The sequence below is a fragment of the Perissodus microlepis genome, chromosome 22, assembly GCF_051167445.1.
Source record: "Perissodus microlepis isolate ML-2025 ecotype Zambia chromosome 22, ASM5116744v1, whole genome shotgun sequence".
NCBI lineage: Eukaryota > Metazoa > Chordata > Actinopteri > Cichliformes > Cichlidae > Perissodus > Perissodus microlepis.
Genome location: NC_140481.1, coordinates 8315698 through 8331707, shown reverse-complemented (window position 1 = coordinate 8331707; position 16010 = coordinate 8315698). Strand labels below are relative to the sequence as shown.

The 16010-nt window shown below is 39.6% G+C and overlaps 1 protein-coding gene across 1 annotated transcript; it reads right to left on the bottom strand.

The window, feature by feature from the left end:
* Positions 1–373: 373 nt before the first annotated feature.
* Positions 374–14581, bottom strand: tent5bb (terminal nucleotidyltransferase 5Bb). Its single transcript, XM_084919614.1, has 2 exons — positions 14067–14581; positions 374–4321 (listed from the first exon to the last, which is right to left on the bottom strand). Exons 1-2 carry the CDS (start codon positions 14220–14222, stop codon positions 3296–3298), a joined length of 1182 nt encoding a protein of 393 aa, XP_084775740.1. The 5' UTR covers positions 14223–14581; the 3' UTR covers positions 374–3295.
* Between the last annotated feature and the right edge of the window lie 1429 nt (positions 14582–16010).

Here is a 16010-nt window from a genome sequence, read left to right as displayed (position 1 = left end):
AAGCACCGGACTCCATTGCTAACATTAGCATGCTAAATTATATGCAATACTGCTAGCATATTCATGTTCACATTGTAGGTAAACCTGTCTAGAACTTCTTTATACCTTTAAATATTTTCTGATTAATACAATGCTACAATGATGGTTTTCATCAGGACACCAACTACTAGTTTGCAACCTACTGGCAAAGTTTAAGAATCATTAGGACTAGTTGTTATTACAGAAAGCTTGTGACTGGTGCCTGCACCTTCACCAATACAGATACAGATTTGGGGGCAGGGATAGTTCAGTAGGTAGAGTGGTCCCCCCCATGATCGGAAGGGCAGGGGTTCAAATCCACTGAATGGTACCCCTGAGCAAGGTACTGTCCCTACACCCTGCACCCCGGTGCGCCTGCTTAGTGGCTGCCCACTGCTTCACTGAGGGAATCTGTTAAATGCAGAGAGAGTAATTTCCCCATGGGGACCAATAAAATATACATTATTATTATACCCCTTACCTAAATTTACAAAATTTCACGTCTGGGCCAAAGTTTTGGTATAATCAGGTAAAAACTATCTTTGAGATTCTAAAATGATGGCTAATCAGAAGTCTCTTTGTCACTAAGTAGATCAAAGGCAACCAAAGAATCAAGCAAAACAGCATTAAATTTCATAAGTTTGAAGTCAACAGCCTACAGCCAAATTCAGATCATCAAACTCTATAGCGCTGATGCATGTGTTTATATATGAATTTATGTATGAAATTTCAGAGCAATCCATCTGCAGTAGACTGACTGGCCTCCATTTTCATAAACAGAGTCATGCTCACAGGGCTACAAGTTCAGCCTTAATCTTGAGCAAATTAAACTTTGACAACTTGCTGTAGTTTGTTTATTATCATTTACACACTTACTCCCAGCTCTCTAAAAGTCTCTTGAGGTCTGGCCACCAGACGCAGAAATCGTTGGGCTGTTAAAGGTAAGGCAAGCTCCGTCTCGGTTGCCGTGTTCACGCATGCTTATCCCATGGAGCTCCCTGTGGGAGTCCTACTGCATGTTTCCTTGACTGTTTGTGTAGCAGTTTGGAGAAAATTCTGACAGCTAATCCACTGAGGATTAGCTGTCCTCACTGGCTGTTTCCCTAGCTGCATTTATACCTCGCCTCTTTAATCACTCTGACAGATGCATTTCTTCCAATTGAACTTATAACCAAGGACTTCACTTATTTGTTCCAGCACTTCCTTAATGACCAAGTACTATGTCTTGTTTACCCACAAATATTTAGCAGGTGTGTCAAGCTATTTGCCATTTCATGCTCAAGTAAATACCAAGAAGTCGTCCCCAGTTATGCAAAAGTAATTACAAAATATCATAGGAGAGAAATATTGGTGAGGAGAAATAAATAAAAAGCATGCTCATCATCAGTATATCATGTATATATCGAGTATATCATGACATTATTGAAAAGGCGGCACTTCCATTTTACCACCTGGCTCTCAGCAGCACCTATTAGAGCTCAACTCATCCAAGGTAACAGAGATCTCCATTTTTGAGACTATAGGGCAAAGGGAAACCTTTGTCAGATTCACAGCTGGCGGGACGTGACTAAAGCACAGGTGCAACTCTGCTCAGGGAGGCAAAAAAAGGGAGGCACAGAGCTTGAACAAATAAGTGTTTTTGTGTAGCTGATGGAACACAGACAACACACAAGCTGTTTTGTGTGTGATTGAGAAAGATAGCGAAACATACACAGAGGGGAGATCTACAGCAACTGAAACTGAGAAAGTGCGATACACCGACCGGAGATAAAGTATGCATTTATTCTGCATGTCTCTAGACAAATTTGAGTCAACATCTTATCATCCACATCTTACTTCTCTTCCAAGAATGTGAAAAGAAAGACCAAAGTATCACCATCGTTAAACTTTTGATATTTTTTTTTTAATGACACAAGTACCCTGACCCTAGATATAGAAATTTACAGTAACCTGAATGAAAAAGATTCAAAAACAGTTCATACATAACAACTATTACAAAGGTCATATTCAGGCACTTGAAACCATATACAGTCCTTGTTTGTCATGCTACACAAAGAATGTCTTTGGTCCTTTTCCCTCCCAGTCAGGTCAGCTGAAACCACAGTCAGAACAAAAAAATGACAAAAAAAGTTTGGTTTCGTAACCAGTATTTACATTTCATTAAGACCCGAGCCTACATCAGACACAAACTGAAAAAGTTCATATATAAAGCCTTCATATTTTTCCATATACATCCACATTGGTTATGAAATACCAGAACAAAAAGGTATAATTATAATGGCTCATATTAGATTTCTTTTTTTTTTACAGCAGTGTTAATTGATATAACTTAGTGGAATATTTTTGATACAAGAGTTGGCAAAACAACAAAGTTGGGGGTCAAAATAACATTGTTACAGGGATACCAAGCACATGACACCCTAAAATCCCAATGCATCAGCATCCATCATGTTCTAGCTTCAAGAGCTCCATCGCTGTTATAACTATATATTACTGAAACTTGTTTTATGTCTTCAGCTGTCGCATTTCTAACACAATTCAGTCGATTTGCTAACATTTTCCACTTGCAGCAGGTTTAGATGCTTGAGCATATGTAAATTTGTGCAACTGGCTTTCTTATCACTTGTTTAAAAAAATTGTTTAATAAAATGATATTAGTGAGAATCATTCAACACAACAGGAAAAATATGTAAACAGAACAATAAGGTAGTGAATTGGGCTGTACTGTAAATATGCAGATGATCATGATTCTTTTATGCGCTGGGTCAATAACAAATTAAACTTTGTGTAGTTGCTAATAGCTGTGTGACCTATTAACTGAATGTTTAGGGCACAAAAGTTTTTTAGATGAAAATGCCCTGAGCAATAAGTTGGCAGTTAGATTCCTTCCTGTCTGGCCAAACCTTAGTACATGTCATTTGCCTCCCTCCTTTTCTTTACGATCTTCACTTTCCCTACCAAATTATCCTTTAAAAATTCAAAACAGGCACACATTGAAAATATAATTTCCTGTTTTGAAACGCAAGTTCATCTAACAAAACAAAGACCTACTCCGTGAAGGCAGCAGAGCCAGAAACTTAAGATGTACAGCTCACAGACCCAGTAAATAGCTTCACACTGAGAAGAATGGATTGTCTTCTACAGCCATGGCTGTTCGACACAACACTGACCCCTTACAGTGAACATTTCGGTTAATGAATGTTCTGCTTACATCAAAGTAAAGGTTCAAAAAAGAAAAGGAAACATAAACTTTCCACACAGTGATAAAAGACACTGCTCAGCTGCAAGGCAGCCATGTTTGATAAGAGTTACTGCACGTAGCCATGGGTGACTGAACTTGCGCCACGTAGTAATTGCTGAAGTTGACGTCTCTGACATAGGGAGCAGGCTGGTAGTAGCAGGTGATGTTGGACAGAGCGGGGATGGCATTCTGTTCGGCCATTACACGCAACGCCAGGGCAGAAATAAGAGCCAGCGTTTGCCGGCGCTCGTGTCCCATCAGACACACAGTGCTTTCATCCACCACTTGTCTCAGAGTCACCAGATACTCATAGCGCTTGTCCTCCATGCCCGCAAAGTGGTTCTGCAGATATCCCTCCAGCTTTCTCTGCTGCTCGCTTATGTCGGGGAAGTCGATGAAGAAGCGCGAGCACATGTAGCGCTGCATCTGTTTCATCTGAGTTGCAGAAGATGGATGGAAACCGCGCACCAGCAGGTGGCAGTACTTGAGCAGGCCGCCGCCCCGGATCTCTTCTGGACTGCGGGTGGCGATGGTCTTGGAGCGGAGGTGATCCAGAGCTTCCTCAAAGTCTCCATACATACTCTCTCCCTGGACTGTAGGGTGGAAGGTCTCGGACATGGCTGTTTCCGAGCAGCGGTCGAACAGCAGCAATGAGTCCAGAGTAATCTGGAAGGAGTCGACGCTGAACTCGAACTGCCTTCTCAGCGTGTCCACAAACTTCAGTTCCACGTTTTTGCCAGTGTTGTTGGAAAGTGAGATGAGGCTCCAGCGATCTGTCTCGTTGCAAACTTTCACCAGCTTCTGAACATACGCCTCCTTTAGGGCAAGGGCTGTGATTCGGTCTCTGCATACCCCTTCGGGCAAGAAGTCCACCAGGCAGTCCAGCACCACATCCTTCACCAGCCGGAAGGTTTTGTCATCAGTCAAACTCAAGCCAAAGATCAGGTCCAGGTCTTTGTAGCCAAGGCCGTTGTCCTCATGAAGTACGTGGCTGGCTGCTGAACCATTCAGCTTAACATCACGTACCATCACGCCATGCTCCTCCAGTCGAGCCCTGACCACCTGAAAGTAAAGACACAGAGAAAAGACACAAAATGAGAGACTAAACACTTTATTAGGTTTATTGTGAAAGTAGAATGCACAATAAAGCATAAATTTGTAATTGAGTTTGATTAAGTTTAAGTATATATTTTTTTAATCTTTCCTTGCATAAAGTAGTTGCTATGTTTTATTATTGTTTAGGGCTTACATGAAGAACACATCTCTGGAGTGAACTAAACGCTGCAGCTTTTTTAAAGAGCAACTGGCACTTAAGTGACTACTTATTGGTGTAGTCTCTCACTCAAAGAGATGACCTCCATTTACATTATAAAGTGACAGACCAGCGACAGCATAAGCAAGAGCACCCACAAACCTCCCTCTGGCAACAGAGCTCTCTATAAGTAGACGGGCCAAAGCCAGATTGCCAGGTGACTGCGAATGCTTTTCCCCCACTTCACCATAAATTCCACTTAACAAGTGAAAGATCCCAGATTCAGTCCCAGGACGAGATACCAGTCCCCTGAGGGGCTGTGTTAGAAAGTTTATCTGGTATAAAAATCTGCCAAATCAAATACGTGGAGTTACTCACTGTGGTGACCTCTAGTGAATAAAGCGGGATTTATGGTTCAGCAGGGGTAACACATTTATAGTCCTCAAGCAGTCTGAGGACGGTCCGTCTACCCATAGAGAGCTTTTTTGGTGATGGAGGCAGTGTACAAAATATATGCCACAACCAGTGTGTGGGCTACTCTTGCTTAGGGTGTTGTTAGTCTATCAGCCAGCTGCAGACGCAAGCAGAGTTACAATATACAAGTAACAAGAATTGAAACCGAGTAAAACCAAAGTTTTTTTTCATGGTTTTCCCATTCCTGGTGAACTCCGCTGTGACCCCTAACCCTATTCCAACCCACCTGTCAACTAACGTATCTTCAACAGGCACATAGGTCATGCACATCCAGCGACGCACTGTTAGGATTTTGGAGAACAAAATAGGAGCACATCTAAAAACCCTTCTCCGCTCACTGTGCAACTAGAACCATGTATGCGGACAGACATTTGTGGCACCATAAATTACGCTTCAGGGAGCAGCTGACTGTAGCTTTTTTTTTTATCTCAAAAAGCTGCTCCACAGAGATAAGATGTGGAAAAGATGCAGCATGTCTGTGCTTGACGGGTGTAAGTGACTCATAAAAGGAACTGTTGAGCTTTGAACTTTTAAACTTATGAATGTGGACCAAATTGAGAAAGGCGTTTATAAGGTTATTGGAACACACTGTACAGATGTACTGCTGTGGTTCTTGGGAAAATTACAGAACTACAGACAGTTAAGATCTTTGTGCTTCCTGTCTGTTACATCACTCAAATCACACTCAGGGGGTTGGGGGGGGAGAGCAACTAACAAAGCCAAGTCTGAAGAAATCCAAAGCACAGCTGTTCACAATTCATTAAAACGCTCTCACTATGTTATGGGAATCTGATGTTACTGTTCAACGGTGTGATGTCTCTTCACTGAATGCATAGAGACAAGCAATGCCTATCCAGTCAGGTAATCCTATATACTAAAAGAGAGTTTAACCATAATGCTGCGTTTAACCTGCAAAAAATACAGGGCACACATACTGAATGCTAAAATATTACTCTAAGCCTTAAGCTGAACTCTAACCTTGGACAAGAATATTAGAATATATCAGAATATTTAATTTTTGGTTTTATTAAACTTTTCTCCCATATTTGGTCATTCGGGGAACAAATTTTAAAAAATGGATGCTTGATTTTTACACCAGATGACTTTCTAACCCAACACTGGAGGATTTGTGTCTCCTCCCAGAATCAAACCAGGAATCTTTTGCTTATTACTTAAATGTGTAAACTACTATACTATGGAGCCACTAAATATGTAATGATTATACCAAGGCAATCTAACATACAGTATCATGCACTGTGCTTAATACTAGAGATGGACCGATCCGATATTACGTATCGGTATCGGTCCGATACTGACCTAAATTACTGGATCGGATATCGGAGAGAAATAAAAAATGTAATCCGATCCATTAAATATCAAAAAAGCACCTCACAAAACTTGCGACACGGCGTAACTCGGCTCATAACCGTAGCATGTCAGAGCAGTGTGCTCACGTGATAGAGGCTGTGTGTATTTGTAGCCTGCTAGCAAACATTTCATCTCCGAGGAAGTTATGTCAGAGAGAAGTAAAGCAAGTGTGTAAGTTCATCTCTGAATGTTTGTAAAGCATTCCCGCGTTAAGCTTAACAACCGATATATAGAGCAACTGCCTCTTCTCTCTCTCTCCTGCTGCTACTTCAATCGTGAAACTGCTTAATGATCAGCTGATCGGCTTTTCTGTCGCGAGTCCGTCTCTCTTCTTAGTTTTTGGCCCACTTTTCACCAGAAAGAGGAAACCAGCGGCTGAACAACAGCAGCACGTTTAACCTTGATAAGCTGTTGTTAGAATTTATTTAATATTACTTTCTACACCAGGATCTTTTTCTATGCAGCTGACGGCTGGTAACTGTGCAGGGGCGGATCTAGCAAAGTTTAGCCAGGGGGGCCGACAGGCCATTAACAGGGAAAAGGGGGGCACAAAGATATACTTTTCTTTCTTATTCTCATTTAAAATATCTAGCTTTTAATTATTTAATAATTATCTGAATCTTACACCCAAAGTTTTAATCTGATGTAAAATGTATAGAAGTCCATTACTGTATATAGTAACTGTTAAGTCTAATATACCCTATTAAGCTGTAGTACTTTTTCCTTTGGGAAAGTACCATCTGTGAATTCTGCAATTCTGTTGAAGAAAGATGTTGAATCTATTTAATTATTCCTGAAAAATAATTTATTTCTGTGAATTTTTTTCACCCTGCATCAAATTAAAGTTGATTACACTGATTAAGCATCATGAGGAAGAGGCTGGTTCCCTATTTTCTTTTGCTGGGAGTTTGCAACCCTATTAGTTAGGTTGCTTAATATTTCTGCTAAGTACTCTTTAAAATACCAGAATAGGGAGGATGGAGTAGGTTTAACTTTATTAGATTGATCAGTGTTGCTGATCTATGAAATATTTTGGGTGCAGTGTTTTGTTTTTTTTTTGTTTTTTGTTTTTTTACATACAGGTATAACAGAATAGCTTTAGTGTTGTTGTTGTTTTTTAACTTGAGTATGAACTTATACAAAAAGCAGCAAGATATTAAAAAAACAGTTTTATTGATTAAAAAACACACTATATCGGATTCATATCGGTATCGGCAGATATCCAAATTTATGATATCGGTATCGGTATCGGACATAAAAAAGTGGTATCGTGCCATCTCTACTTAATACACAGACAATGAAATGCTACATGTCCTGACAACTGAATGGTAGTTTCTTAAAACCTTTTAAACTACAGATTCTGAAAAAAAAGCAACATATTTCTAATAATTCAATCAGTTTGACCACAAATCCAGTATACGTTCTAGTTTTCTGTTACCTAAACCTAAACGAAACAACAAGCAAACACTTCAAGAGCAGCCAAATATATATAGTATATTGTGCTATTAAATGAACTAAAGAAACCCCATTACTCCAAAATCTAATGAGAAAAGGTAAGATATTTTTGCAGAGAGAAATTATGCAGGATTTCACTCCAATGGACAAGACTGCAGAGATTTTTTTAACCTATCCAAGGGAAACCCACAGAAAGTATTTTCACTGACCTCACACTTAAACAGGTGGTTTGAGTTAACAGCACACTATAATGTGTTTGTTTGGGAGTCCCAAAAGTAGTGTATGGGGAAGTACAGCTGTGCTAGCCCCACAGAATGCATCCTTTACCACTCATAAAACAGGATGGTACATTTCCCAAATGACTCACCAGCACCTGATGAGAGCCTAACACTTACAGTGATGTTAGAGTAAAAACACATTACAAAAAGAATTGCAAACACACCAGACTGTCTGGTGTTGACAACGCCTTGGCGACAGTCTTTCCACTTTCCTTCTGGCATCTTAATAGTTTCCTTGACTATTTCATTTAAGCTGTGGACAAAGTGTGTTTTTATTATAGCTGTTTGAAATGACCCAGCCAGTTGCCAGCACATAGTCCCCTGGACGCCAATGAGAGCTCTGGGCAGTGAGACAGATTATCCCTGTGCCAAGTAAATGGCGACATCAAATGAGGAGTTATGAGTCCCTGACCTTCAAATCCACTCCAAGACTAACCCAGCCAGTCAGTAGTACAGTAGCTTGGCAGACAGCGGGGGATGCTGATGATGGTTTTACTTCTGACTTGAAATGCTTCCTCAAATTTCTTATGCACGGGTGCTCATTTCACCTGTGCTCTTAGACAAGAATGGGTTGTGTGCTGAAACATGATGCTCTTGTGATAAAAGTTTTCAAAGAAGGATTCAGTTTCAAGGATTCACTTAAGTTTTAATGTGTCAGTCCACTCAAACTTTATTTGCTAGGAATATATCCAAGGGACCAATTTGGGGGGACTTTTGCTGTATTAGATGTCTGTGCCAGCCATGTAAGATTAAACTGGTGAGAACCACTCTAGTGTGTGTGGATTTATTAGTAAAAAACAGTCTTACTAACCCCACAACCATCTCACTTATCTCATATAAAATCACAAATTAAAAGACTCGGATACAGCACTGGAACAGAATCGTAATAGTTTAGGTGTAAGCATGTAAACTGTTCAGTATGAAAACTTGAGGTGGAAAAACTAGTAATTAAAACGTATACACACTCTTTAATTTTTTAAATTTCATTATGTTTAACACTTAGTTTGTTTGTTTTTTGCCAACTGTATTTTATAACAAGCTATCCTTGCCTATGGCATTGTAATTATTTTTGCTGCTTTAAATATAGTTATACTTAAAAGTAGTCTGTGTATTTGTATTTTAACTCTAAAATCAAGCAAACCAAAACAATAATACCAAGAAACTTTGGTCTTTGAACTCCTGAGTGTTTTTTTTTAGATAACGTGATAACTTGATCCAACCTCGATCCAACCTAGCTACCAAGTCTGAGCAGCATACACCTGAGTTCGCTTTCTGGGATGTAGTATAGTACAGCCGATGTGTAGAGCACACTAGCTGTAGCAACTAACCCTGTTGGCCATGAATGGAACCATAACCACGTAATCAGCTAATCCAGAACTCACTGACTTCTTCCTGTGGTTTGTATTCACACATTTTGGTTAACTTGCAGTTTTCTCGTGTCAAAAGAAGCCAAACTACAGGAAAAAGCTACAAGTTTACAAACACAGCTGATTCAGACCAGAGTAAATGAACTATAGGTTTCAAAAGATAGATTCACTTTATAAAATTTTAATTCGTACCACAAGATGGTTTGATGTAACCTTTACTGCACCAGGTAATTCATTGAGAATGCATCATATTTACAAATACAACCTAGAAAAAGGCATTGGGTGATGAACAATTTATTATAAAGTTTGAGTAATGACAGAGAGTACCCTTAAACATTTTTTAATGTATGGGTTTTAAAATGTAAAAATAAAATCTACACCTTGTGTGTTCCAGATATAGCTATTGCCCTGTCCACAAAAGAAATGATGGGAAGTTTTAGTTTGCAAACTTTCAATTTGAAATTAAAATGAGCAGACAGAAACTCCAACTCATGAATGGAAAGCCCAGCCAAAGAGATACCATCAACACTAAAAAAAAAACATTCAGCCTAGAAATGAATGTTCCCAGGTTACCTCCTCTCGAGAACTGGGAGCATGTGGTGTCTTCATGTTGCTCGGTCCCAACAATAGCCTACTGAGGAGTTGGTTTACAGTCTGGCAAGGGCAACAGCGGCTCAGGCGACTGCTCTCCATTCACCACAGTAACACTTTGTCATGCCCAACCCTCAAGCCCACTGTTATTACAGGCACTAATCCCATCCTCATATTCTGCTTCAAACCCAGGCCATTCGCTACTGTCTGGAGAGTGGAGTAATGTTTCAAGGTTTCATGAAAAATAAGAACCCATACCTCTGCCTCCACATATGAACCCATTCAACAATTTCCGTAACTATGATGCATGCGTCACGTAATCTGCGTTTTTCATCATGTGATATGATGCTCCTCGGTATGTAGTACACTGGGTGTGTGTAGGTTTAGTCTGCTGAGAGGGATATCACAGGATCTGGCTTTGAGCTGTCAACGTTCACAAAAGTGTGAGTAATGGCAAAAGTTTTTCCTTCACTGCTCCCAGGGTTCAGTCACAACCAGACCACAAACAGATGTTATTTTAATGTGGATATTAGACAAATACACTGTTAAGAGATTGTCCTGTGACCCTTTGGGACTGTGATCCATCAGTTACTTTGCCCAGTATGACAGAACAAAATACTAGTGTGGCTACAAAATCACTTAGGGGGATGACTTTGTCTGGTGGGAAGGTTGAAAAAGTGGCAAACTAGTGGTTTTGAATGTTGCAGCCTATTTACTGTGAAACACCCCGCATTACTGTCAACCATTTGATAGTGGCTTAAATCTCAAAACTTTTTCCCCCTCCAACCACACTGCCACTGGTTTCCATTCATGGCCACATGGTATAAAAATCAACTTGCAGACATTAAGTCTTTCAACAGGGAGCATTGTGTCGCTTCATTTTTTTTTGTCACGATATCTGCTAGAGGTGGGAATCACCATACATCCCACGATACGATATTATCACAATACTTAACGCACGATACGATATTATTGCAATTTTTTTAAATATTTTGCGATATTCAGATTCTGTACATAAAGGTAAACTTTATCAATATTCATTTTATCTAATAACAAAGTCTCGCACTCAGTCTTTCTCTCATTTCAGTCAGTTTTATTGTTGACAAACTGAACGGTTTGTATTACAGTCTAGTCCAACTTAACTGAATGCAACCATCTGGTACAATTATAGCTATTCTGAACTATGCAATTTATGAAAACTATGAAGCCCATTCAGCAACTGAAGAATTTGAAAGTAAATTAAAACAAAATATAATTTTACATTAAATAAAAAGTTTTAAACTTAATTAAAATAAAACATGTCTTAAATTAAAATAAGTAAACTGTCTTGTTTATTGCTGCCAAAAAAAAGTTAAACACATTTGGACAGTGAAGGAATGTCAAGATTCTTGCTCTGAAGTCAGAGTTCCAGTCCACAAAAACCTTTTTTGTAACAAAATATCGATTTCTGCTGTCCCTGTATCGATACATTATTAGCAAACAAAATATCACGATACTACACAGTATCGATTTTTTCCCCCACCCCTAATATCTGCATGGTCATACAGAACACAATTTCAAATCAGTCTACACTTATAGATGCAGTGCCTTCATGGTTTCCACCAGAAAGGTTAATCCTGACAGGTTCAGCTGACACAGAGAAGGTGGTTTCAGGGATTTACTGTTGCACTCAATTGATATATTTCTGTAAATGAGCTGTTTCTGTGAGTAACAGATCAAACAGTGAAGCTGTTAGCCCACTTTATAGCTTCTACCAGCAGACATCTTAACATTTCACATTTGGCCAAAAAATGATAGACCTCACACTCACAGTGGATAAGATCAGCTAAGCTGCCATAGCATTTGCCAGGTTCTTCCATACTTTTTGAACTCCTTCGTAGAGATTTGAGCTGGATGTGTGTGACTTCTTAACTACACATTTAAACATTGTTGTTCTTACTTGAAATCCTAATCTGCTCAATTAGTTTTTATTTTATTGACAGCAGCAATAGCAGCTATGTGTTGGTTCAAAGATGTTATGACGCCACCTCCCACTGCTACATTAAGTACTTTCCCAGATTTTCTTAAACACATTTCCAGAAACCGTGGCTCCACTTCTCAAAACTCAAAACACAAACTACACATCTAGTGTAAAATGAAACACACCACTCAAAACCATCTTATCAAAACTTATTTCTTCCACGGAACAAAAAAATACACACAAGCATATTTATGTCAACTGAACTAACAAGAGAATTTTTAGAATTGCTTTCCGCTGCCTCCTCCGCCTCTCGCTCTGCCTCTTCCTCTATAAAACACCTGTATACGTTACTTGAAGCCTCTTTCACACAATGACACATGATCGAATTGTTCTTCGAATTGAGCCTGAACAAGCACAACTGCACAGTTTCTTCTTTAGTCACCCTTTCCACTCACTATGTGTTTATACACCTCTTTGTATTATTTATTAGTTATTATTGATCACTGTCTTCATCCACTCACCCCAACCAGTTTCAAAAGACGGTTGCCTCTCTCTGAGCCTGGTTCTGCCAGAGGTTTATTCCTGTTAGTAGGGAGTTTAACCTTGCCACTGTCACAAAAGTGCTCGCACATACATAAAATACATACATAAAATTGAACTGAATTGAACTGAATTAACTGGGACTTAGCGTGTTGCATTTTGTAAGCCAGTGTTCCTATGTCAACAATGTGTGCAAATTCATGCAAACTGCATTCAGAGATTTGCAAAACTGACAGTGGAATAGTGCAGAGTTTAGCTGGACGGAGGCACGTTGTTTGTAGATGAGCTTCATGTTTTCAGAATTGTGACATCAATGAGTGATGTCACAATTGCTACATCCATCTTTTACATACAGTCTATAGTTTTAGTAAGTTAAAAAAAAACTTTACTGGTGTTTTGGGTTAAGCAGTATTGAGTATGCCAATGTCTCAGCACTCAAACACAATAGATAAAGAATATTCTGGATAAGAAATTTTCTTAAGAATTTAATCCGAAAGTTCCACAAAAAGAATGCAGGCTCATTGTAAGAAAAAAGGGTTAAGGTCCCCTATGACTAGAGGACTATGTAATGGAAGAAAGGCATTACAGGGGAGAGATTACATTGGTAGGCCTCTTTGATTATAGGGGTCTTTGAAATGTGTGTGTGTGTGTGTGTGTGTGTGTGTGTGTGTGTGTGTGTGTGTGTGTGTGTGTGTGCGCGCAAGGGTCTTCCCTCCCCCATATGAACACAGTAGAAAATATTAATCAATCAAGCAACATATGAACCAGGATTACAGGCTATTAATGTCCGGAAAAACTGCAGCCCACGCAAATCCCCACATGTTCCAATTCTAGTAAATATACTGTGGTGTGGTCATTATCTCACAGAAACTGTGAAAAAGGAGGAGAAGCACTAGTGAGCTAGTGGAAAACTGCAGTCACAGTGTCAGATCATTTCCGCTAATGTGTCTGACTGTAAGTGATCGAGTATCTTTTAAAGTTTTATCAGTTCTGCCAAAAATCCTAATTACTGCAGAAAAACAGCAGAATGTGGAGCAAACAAAATATTTCAATATGTAGGCCTGATTTTGATTAACCGGGCTTGTTTAGAAGTTATGTTACTGTGTACCTTTGGAGCAAGTGAAATCTCATTGACTCCACAGTCACTGCAAAATAAATATACTGCACTCACCCACTGTCAGCAGACTACTGTAAACTGCTATTTTCTAATTACTAAAAACTTTATTACCAAGATGGCATATGACACAGTTGTGAGCTACAGTGGCGGAATATCTTTATATATGCAGAGCATTAAAATTGCCTTTCACCCAAAAAGGTAACACACCTTGTGTCAAATCAATCAAAATAACAGTTTTTCATTAATTTCTTTCTTTTTTTTTCTCTGTTTGTTGAGAATAGGGCGATATGGGAATACATGAAACTAAGAGAAGATGTACTTTTCCCTCTTCTCTGTCACTTCTGCTTCAGTGCGTTTTATTAGATAGCAAAACGACTATGAGAGAGCTAGTGAGAGGGGTCTCACCTGAACGATCTGCCGGGGCTGCACGGACAGCGTGGGGAAGTTTCCTCGGCCGTGGATCGGTACGCTCTCTCCAAGGATGGAGTCCAAACGCCGAACCTGATCCCATGACAGCACGCTCACCCGCCGACTCTGCTCCGAGACATCACCGGAGGACATGACGACCGGAGGCAACGGGACGTCCAGAGAAAGTGTCGTTGCACTGTTAGAACAACTTGAAGCAATTCTCCTCACACGAGGAAGAGCCGGTGATGTTAGGGCGACAGTGGGTGTGAAAAGCTCCCAGTGCGTCTCCCTCTCTCACTCACTGTCTGTTCTTGTGGAAAAACTTTCAGAAAGCTCCAAAATGTGTTAACTCTTTTAGAACATCGCACATTCCCAGAACAAAACTTCCTGCGCCTGCGTCGCTCTCTGTCTCCACTGACTGTCTGTCTGTGCGCATTAGAGCCGCCTCTGGACTCGCCCGGGGTTTTAACCGAGCAGGGATTAACGGGCGCCACCCCATTGGCTGGCCAGAGCCTTAATAATGCTTCAGCATACAGACTGCACTCCGTTTGCACACAGACCCACACACACCTACTTCCCTTGCGTCACATGGCATGTTCAATGACTGTAGGAAGTATAGTAATTACTGTGTGCAAGTAAAAAAAAACACAACCTTGAACTGCTCACGTCAGGCTTCAAGACTTTACCCAAACTGCATACAGAACCTCATCTCACACTGGTCTGTTTAATAGGAAGGAGAAAAGACAAAGGAAGTTTACTTCAAATGCATTTTGCAAAAATAAAAAGCAAAAATAAATATATGCGCAACTAAAATGTATGGAAACAAATCATAATATTATCATATTCAAATTCAGTGTTTTTAATGGAGTAAGCTGAAAGTTCATTGTAAAAAAAATAACAGATTTCCTTTTTGATTTGATACTGTGAAGCTTAAACAATTAAAAACAGTAACATTAGCAATCATAACATGCTTCTATAAAGCCAAAGTCCTGAGCTATTTTCACAAGAAAAGAAAAGGAAACTTCTTGAGCCGGTGTTAAAAGATGAACAAATGCTTCACATCACAACATTTGTCTGGCCTTTTCCTCTAGGACTATTTTCTGAATATCCTGCTGTTAGCAGACTAGCATCATTTATCCCTCATGCGACTGTATGGTAAACAGTGGGATTAAAGTTTGGTTGGGTTTAGATACAATGACAGAATGACAGAATTGCATTTCAAGAAAGATAATTAATTTTTTGTTAAAATAACTACTTTGGTTAAGTTAGAGAAACATTGTTACACAGTTATAAAGCCATTGTTATGCCTTAAATAGCAACAGCAATGATCTCTTAAATAATAGCCAAACGTTTTGGAGGTCCATGCATCTACCCCAAACTATTTTCTTTTCTTTCAGACATCTAGAAAACAAAGAAAAATTGACATTCAAAACTTCTAAAACATGTATTCTATATTGATTCCAAGTATCTGCACACATTTTCATGGCAATCTGTCTGAAAGTTAAGCTAATAGCATTTCATCTTAAACTGCTCCCCCAAGTCATCCTTGTCAAAGAAGAGATCAGAGCCCCTTCGCTAGCCCTGCTTTGTTCCTGGACAGAAACTTGTCATCTGTTTTGTTTTTATTTTCTGTAATTGGTGTTGCAAGAAGGTGTTGCTTTTAACTGGAACCACTACATTAATTCAATTCAATTCAATTTTATTTATATAGCACCAAATCACAACAAAAGTTGCCTCAAGGCGCTTCATAGATACAGAGAAAAACCCAACAATCATATGACCCCCTATGAGCAAGCACTTTGGCGATGGTGGGAAGGAAAAACTCCCTTTTAAGAGGAAGAAACCTCCGGCAGAACCAGGCTCAGGGAGGGGCGGCCATCTGCTGCGACCGGTTGGGGTGAGAGAAGAAAAACAGGACAAAGACATGCTGTGGAAGAGAGA